The 8,512-nt window shown below is 34.4% G+C and overlaps 1 protein-coding gene across 1 annotated transcript; it reads left to right on the top strand.

Annotated features, from left to right (window-relative positions):
- Positions 1 to 2,175: 2,175 nt before the first annotated feature.
- LOC145580132 (NPL4-like protein B) lies at positions 2,176 to 8,323 on the top strand. Its single transcript, XM_081637490.1, has 2 exons — positions 2,176 to 3,356; positions 7,686 to 8,323. The coding sequence occupies exons 1-2, from the start codon at positions 2,352 to 2,354 to the stop codon at positions 7,941 to 7,943; spliced, it is 1,263 nt and encodes a 420-aa protein (XP_081493616.1). The 5' UTR covers positions 2,176 to 2,351; the 3' UTR covers positions 7,944 to 8,323.
- The last annotated feature ends 189 nt before the right edge of the window (positions 8,324 to 8,512 follow it).

Here is an 8,512-nt window from a genome sequence, read left to right as displayed (position 1 = left end):
TATAACTCATTTTGGGATAATGTTCTATACAGGTCGACTTATTTTTAGTTAATTCAAATGTTGACTTATTTTAAGCTAACCGTGCAAATATTAGCTTATTTTTGACAAATTTTCCTTTTAATTTAGTGTTTTTTTAAAGGTTTATTTTAAACAAAATTGTTAAAAAAACTTACCAATGACATTGTGACACGGGTCACAAGTAACCTATTAAATAGGTTACCAACAAGTCACGTTCCATTCTTGATAGATTTGTGTCAAACGTCATTCCATTTTGAAATAATAAAACCGCTGAAAAGGTCATGTCATTCTTGACATAATACTATTTGTATCAATAATACATTTTGAATTTGGCATACAAATAAAATAAAAGTTTATATTAAATTTTAATAAACAATTCGATCATCGTCCGAGAACAAAACTAGTAATGTATATAAATATGAGAAAATGCAAGTTTGTCACCTTGATAACCATGAGTTGTTTGTCACGGTGGCAAATTTGTAAATAAATATAAAAAATAAAACATTGTTCATGGAAGAACCGCTAATGGTGTTAGCGGTTTTACCATAAACAGTGTTTTTGTTGCACTATTCATAGTAAAACCGCCAACACTGTTAGAGGTTCTATGATGAATTGTGCAAATAAAAAACACTATTCATGGTAGAACCGCTAATGGTTTTAGCGGTTTACCATGAACAATTTTTTTTTGCATTTATTTACAAATTTGCCATTTGATAAACAACTTATGTTTATCAAGGTGATAAACCGGGCAAACCTCTATAAATATGTTGATATAGATAGATTAGATTGATTCGATTCCAACCCAAACTTGTCAAGCAAACATGTCCTGTCTTGGGCGGTACTCCATCAAATAAGCCAAACACTAAAACACCTATATAATCTATATCTGTAATAATATTAAAATTCAAAGGGACACACATGCTATCGCCATGTGTCACCGTTCCTATCATATGACTTGGCGCCACATGAGCAATATGTATCACATTATGTGTCATCATTCATTACTCTAAAACTCTTCATATGTGTAACTTTTGTACTTAATATTCCCATATAATGTAACTTCTAAATAATTGCACATTAAGACATTAATATGAATAAAAACTAGCATTCGTTAATCTTAAATTTATTATAATATATTTATTCGCTTATAAATATTGTTGAACACTATCCTTTTAAATTCAGTTTTAATCAAAACTTACAACTTTACATTGATCAGGGCCATGCCAATAACTAGTGTTGGTGTAAACCATCTCATGTCTTTTGTTTTTTCTTACCCTCAGTAACACAAACTTTACGGAGAGAGAAAGCAAGTGCAACGATTAGACATTTTTCCTCTCTAATTTATATCAAATCGTTGAAAATAATATGAAATAGGGTAGTAGATAAAATAAAAATTTATATTATATTTTAATAAACAATTCGAGCATCGCCCGGAAACAAAACTAATACTACGTATAAACTAGTACTCCCTCCGTCTCTAAATTAAAATGCTCTTTCTTTTTATTATTTGAGTAATAAATACTAAAAAGAGACTTTGTATCAATGGACGGAGGGAGTAGTAAATATAGATATACGGTACAATTGCAGATAGATTCGATTCGATTGACTCGATCCCAACCCCAAACTCATTTAATGGTTTACCCAACCCAAAAAGTAACTCAACTTATAGGAGGTGTTTGTTTAGAGAGATAAAAGAGGGGGAATAGGATAAAAGAGGAGGGATTTAAAAAGTTTTTTGTTTGTTTAGAGGGATGGGGATTACGAGGGGGGTTAGGATGAGGATAAAAAAGGAAGTTATCCCTCCAAATTAAAAACTAAGGGGGGTGGTATAAGGGATGGAGATTATATTTGAGAAGTAAAAGACATTTCTACCTTTAATAAAAGAAAAAGAAAAAAGAGGGTGAAGAAAGGATAGTAAGGATAATTGTATATTTTTATTAGTTATTCCAATTTAATTCCAATCCAATCCAAACAATGAAATATACTATTTTATCCTTATCCAATCTATTAATTCCATCTTCTTATCCTACCTTTTTATCCCACTTAATCTCATCCATCCTACCAAACGTCCCGATATTAGTTTGAGTTAAAAGTAACTACTCCACCTGTCTTGGGTGGTACTCCATGGGATAACCCAAACACCTCTATTCTCTATTATAATGTTGGTGCAGACCATCTCATGTCTTTCGTTTATTCTTAACCTCAGTAACAAAAACTTTGCGGAGAGAGAAAGCAAGTGCAAAGAAGCATTCAATAAATTAATTACTAATTCAATCAAATTTCACCACCACTAATCCAATCCAATCAATCACTCTGTGAATTCGCCGGAAAATATGGTGATGATCAGAGTTCGCAGCCGTGACGGTGTCGAGAGGCTTACAATCGACAACCCTAACATTACAATCGCCGAACTCAAAACCCTAATTGAGTTACAGCTTCATGTACCACTCTCAAATCAAACAATATCGCTCCAACAGAATCTGTTGTTGGCCAAAACCCCCGCCGATCGATCGCGGTTTTCGGATATGGCGAATCCTGATATTCGATTGTCATCTCTCGGTATTGGGCATGGATCCCTTATCTATTTATCGTATGATGGGGAGCGTGAGATTGTTGCTGCTGCTCGTCGTCCGAGTATAACTCCAGCAGGGTCGTTCGGGAAGAAGATGACAATGGATGATTTGATTGCGAAACAGATGAGGGTGACACGGCAGGAAGCGCCCCATTCACAGCTTGTGTCGTTTGATAGGGATGCTGCGAATGCATTCCAGAGTTATGTGAATGAAACCCTAGCGTTTGCGGTGAAGCGAGGCGGGTTTATGTATGGGACCGTTTCGGAGGATGGGAAGGTGGAGGTGGATTTTATTTATGAGCCCCCGCAGATGGGGGAGGAGGAAAGGTTGCTGCTGATGAGGGATAGTGAGGAAGAGAAGCTCGTCGATGCGATTGCCACGGGTTTGGGGATGAGAAAGGTTGGATTTATATTTACTCAGGCTATTGGGCAAGACAAGAAGGATTATACGATGTCGTATTTGGAGGTTGCTCAGGCTGTGGAGTTGCACGCTGAGAGTGGGTTGAAGGAGTGGGTGACAGCTTTAGTGAAGCTCAAGGTTAATGATGATGGTGTGGCTGATGTGCATTTTGAGGCCTTTCAGATGAGTGATATGTGTGTTCGCCTTTTTAAGGAAGATTGGTTTGATTTCGAGCGTGGCAAGGAGGGGGAAGAGGTTGACTCTAAGGTATCCCGGATGAAGAAGGATGTTGTTGTTGGTGGGAAGGATGTTAGAGAGGTGGATAATGATTTCTTCTTGGTTGTCGTCTCAATTTTCGATCATCAGGTTTTGCCTCTAACTCAATCCTGTTTTAACTTCTCTTTTACCGGTACATAATTCTTTGGTTGTTTACTTGCTATGATGAAGTTATTATCTTCCTGTATTTCTTTTCTTTTTAGTGTGTATGGTTATGTGTTATTCATTCTTATATGCAAAAAATCATATCTGACCATTTGGAACTATGTGATGTATAAGGTTAATGTATCACATATTAGTGGACAGGGAATCTGTGAATGTTTATGGTATCTAAAACTACATATGGTAATTACAGAAGCTTGTGAATATAATGAATATCCTTATTTCAAGTTTTCAAGTGTTGTAATAATATTGGTGCAATACTTTAGAAAATTTCAAGGGAAATCTATTTATCTTTGAAATTTTAAGGAACTTATAGGCATGTGGAGGTCAATGACAAAAGCAAACTACTAAATATATCATCTGAAATTCTAAATTGTACAATAGCTGCACCTTAAAATTTCCTCTATATTTAGTATGAAGGCGATAAAAAAAATAATACTATATCTACGAAAAGAAACATCAATTATAAATTAAATAACTTTATGTACTTGTGATGGTGGAAAAGTTTAGAATCTTAAGATAAAATTAGAACACTTAAATATGAAATATGAAATACTTCTAAAAACCTACAGACGTAAAAGCTATGCACAAATGCAAATACATTGGAATGAACTGAAACCATAATTGAAAAAAAGGAAAGAAAAAGTATTAGTCTAATAATGGGAAAGAGCATTTAATATTTTGTGCACTATGATTGACCATAAGAGGGAACACCATAAAGATAATAAGATACATGCCCCAGATTTTACTCGCAGGTGTCCGTTTATGAGTTTCTTTGTTAAAATTCCATATCTTTGAAATATTCATGATGCATGAGAAAATACAAGAAAAATGCAGGAAAAATGAGTTAATGTAAAATTGAATTCTGAAAAATAGAATATGGGAAAATCAACTCATAAAGGTGTCAATAAAAATTAAAAAGCATATGTATCTATAAGAATTTGCAGGAAATAAGTAAACTCCAATAGGAAATTAATATAGTAGAAGTAATAATTAGGATGAATTAATGTAGACCCTTCAGAAAACTACAAGAAGTGGATGCGTTAAGAAGCACTTATGATGATAATTTGTAAGGGTAGTAACATAGTACCAGGACATGAAAAGTAACGTAATGGGGCACAAAATGCTGTTTTTAGAATAATCATGAGCAGTGGGCCATGGTAAACATAGAATTTTCATATACATTAACTAGTATTCACAATTTTAGAACTTCCTCTTCATTTTATTATTAAACATGTGAAAATAAAAATCCATCCACCTGTCTAAAGGAAACATGTGAAAAAAGCTCATCAACCAGTCTAAAGATGGTATCTTTTCTCTGTCCAAAATCCCCTGTTACCAAAGAGATTACATGTATAACACTCACTTAAGAAATTCAAATTTTATGATTGCTTTTAAGTTAAAAATACAATTTCAATCAAATGAATCACATCACCTCAAAGGATTTCTTAAACTTTGATAACTCTAATAAAGGGGTTGTATGGTCAAGGGGTTTCAAAAAATTGAAGGGCGATCATCACCCGCCAATTCCTTACTATTTATTTGTTACGTTATTTTCCATTTGGTTTTCCCTCTAGTTTGCAAGGTCATTCCAAAAGCTCTGCTTTAATCCTCTACCCTAAATATGAGTTAGGAAAGAGAAAGAACAAATGGTGAGGTATGACTGGCAAATTTGATCAAGACCACTGCCTTCCACCATCATAGCTACATTTTCCAGTCTACAAAACTTCTTAAGAACTTTTTGTGCATTATTTTCGATGTAAATTTTTTTGGTGTGAGAGACAATGTGTTGGTGCATGTCAAGAAGGTGAAGGTGTAGGAGTTATGAATGTTAGAGTGTTGGTTGAAATTTTGAAAAAGAAAGAACGTCTAAGGTTTCCTTTCATAGATAACGAAACATTTGTATTGTCCCCCTTTTTTTTGTTTCCTTTTGTATTTCTTTTCCCTTTCCTTTCAATTTAATTGAACCAGAAGCCCCAAAAAATTATTGACAACTAACCTGCGTAATTGTGTGTAATTGTGTTATGTAGACTCTTCACGTTACCTCACTTACCTGTCTCAAACACATAATTCAAACTAGAATTTCCTATTGTGTTTCCATAAAAAACCCTTGCAAAATTCACCTTTGTGGAGAAGAAAAGATTATATCTGCTCACTGTAACCTACCTAACCTTTGATCTCAGCTAATGCTAAATCAACCTATCACAAAGTTGTCAAATGACTATTATGGAATTTGCTATGTGATGAAGTGGAGGTGGAGGGTGGGGTTGTGTTGAAGTGTGGAACTTTCTTATTTTAAAGATTTGTTGGGGGATTTTCAGGGGTGGGGGAAGTAGAAAGGTAAAAGCCTTGCCTTTTTTTTTTTTTTTTTTTTTTTTTTGGTTAAAAAAAATTTATTTTTTACCTATAAAAGAGTCAATAAGTGAGGAACTTAAGTTTATTGCCAAGTTCAGTTTTTTTTTCATCAAATTGTCTGAGGTTATATTTCATTATGTTACCTCACAGCAGTGGCATAATTTAATGTTTTCATAAATTTTTTTACATAATGATGAGGGTAATGTGGTCAATGTAAATTCTGTCTACCAAATTCACCCCCTTCTCTTTTATCAACAATCGATTTGAAAAGACCTCTTAGCTGGTTGGTGGCAAAATGTTCTGCATTATTGAGATGTGTGTTTATATCATTCATGAAAACCATGTTACACAGACACGACATCATTGGTATTTGAGGTGAAATGAAGAGTCAGGGTAACATAGGTTGAGAGCCAGAGTACTAGTGTTGAACCCCTACCTGTAATATGGATAGAATTTGGCAATTTGCACTCACATACAATTAAATCCAAGGAGTGAGTTAATTTCCATCATAATGGCTCATCTTGCCAGCTTCTCCATCGATATCAGAGGAGAGGTATTTTTAAGTGGGAAACCTACTCCATTTTCCTCTTAGTTTATCTTCTACTTGTATATTTTAAGGAACAAAGAGGTATGTCTTTACTAACCTCCTGGGGTATAATACAACTGTCAACTTTTCCTTATATAACTCCCTCAACACTTATTCCTTTTTTAAAAAATCTTATCAACTCACTATTTTGAATTTTTGCATCTTTTACAACCAGAAAGGCAGAAAGTTACTATAATATTTATGGTGCAAGGTAAACAGTAGAAAAAATAAAAAACATATTCAATCAGCATATTTATGACCTGGAGTGTTGAATACACTATTACTACCCCTAAAAAAATGCACTTTTTACCAAAGAACAATTGTTGTTACTTGTTTGACATATTTCGATCTGAAGCTAGTTTTGGTTCCTTGGCATAGTTTGAATATTAAAATACTTGTGCAATCAGCCAACTAGCATCATATTCTTTCATATCATATTTATCTTTCTCCTTTTATTTTATTTTATTTTATTTATTTATTTTTTTGAAATGTTTAATGAGAAAATGCATTGTTGCATCTTGAATTTGTAAATGAATTTGATAAGCTTATTCATCTACTTGCGAAGGGAAAGAGGAAGTGGCTAAAAAAAACATTTTATTGATTGAAGGAAAGAGGGGTGAATATGATAGGGGTTGTTATTTTTGTTATGTCATAAAAAAGGGAACTTAGGGGAATGAAACACGAAGGATATGCATGTCATTATTTCTTGCTAACTTTTTTCTATTAAATATTACTATAGATATAAATTTATTTTAAAATCTATGAATGTTGTTTCCCATGCACTAATTAAATTAAAGGAACGTGTCGTACACTTTGTACCAAACTTGTATCTGATACTTGGATTCATTTTAAGATGATATCCTGGTTACCTCCGCCCCCCTCATATCATGGCGGCTTGCTTAGTGAACTCTTAACTCTGGATGGAATTTTGAATAGTTATAGTCTAGATGTCCATCACCAGAAAGTTATTAGTTCATCAAGTCCTCCACTGGTTTAAGGACTAATTTTTCTTTTGGTACATGTCATAGAATCTCTGCGTAGGTTATTGGCTCTTTGTTTTACTAGCCTGTCAAAGTTTCTGAAATGATTGACTAGACTGGTTGAAAGCGATACATTACACCTTCAGGACCTAGAGGATTATACGCATGAAGTAGAACTTGTAATGTTTGTCCAAATTGATGACAAATGATATATGTCCAATCGAGAATGACTATATTGAATGGCTGCTCTTTCAAATTGCGTGTTTAAGAGTGAGAGTTGAAATGAAATGTTGAAATGAAACTTGTGTATTGATTTCTGCTCATGGTGGTATCCAGGGCCCCCTTTCATCAACATTCCCAATAGAGAACAGGAACTTTCCGGTCACAACAAAGGCTGTGAAGACTCACCTTGAGCGAACTAAATCTCTTCCGTTTGTGAAGAGAATATCTGATTTCCATTTGCTGCTCACCTTGGCTAGGTTTCTGGATATAAATGCCGATATTCCAGCGTTAACCCAGTGTGTACACTCACAGACAGCTGTCCCTGAAGGATACCAGCTTTTGATAGAGTCCATAGCAAATGCTGGTGTGTGATTTTCCCAGCAACAGAAGTTGGTTGCTTCATTCCACTGCACTAATCAAATGCTGTTTCCATGACGGTTAATGGGGCCTTTATTGAGATTGTCACCCTGTTATGCCTTAGTTGATGCAGAGTAGTGGTTAATGGAGCAACTACATGGTCATCTGTGTTCCAAAACGGACCTTGATCCTGCACTGATGTCTCACTTTATTGTCCAGAGTGCCGTGTTTATAACTTTATGAATTTGAAGATCAGAAAAAGGTCTTTCAAAATTTGCTACAATGTTGCTTCAGAAGTTTCATGATGTCATTGTATAAATTATATTTTTATTGCGTTTACTTGCCATTGCACAATTTAGAATCAGGTAAATATAACATAGCAAAATTTCAGGGAACTGCATGTTGCATAACACTTTGAAGAACTGGTTTTTTTAATTAAATTGGACCTTATTCACTGAATTGCTTTATCATAGATCTGTGACAATTGTAGTTACCTAGCGTTGTCGGCCAGAGTTCACAACTGGATTGGACAGCAGCGTCAACTTGTCTAAATATATTAGGAGAGACTTGACAATACAAGTACT

The sequence above is a fragment of the Chenopodium album genome, chromosome 14 (assembly GCF_948465745.1).
Source record: "Chenopodium album chromosome 14, dcCheAlbu1.1, whole genome shotgun sequence".
Classification (NCBI taxonomy): Eukaryota; Viridiplantae; Streptophyta; class Magnoliopsida; order Caryophyllales; family Amaranthaceae; genus Chenopodium; species Chenopodium album.
The sequence above is the reverse complement of the archived record's forward strand: the minus strand, read 5'-3'. Positions and strand labels throughout refer to the sequence as shown.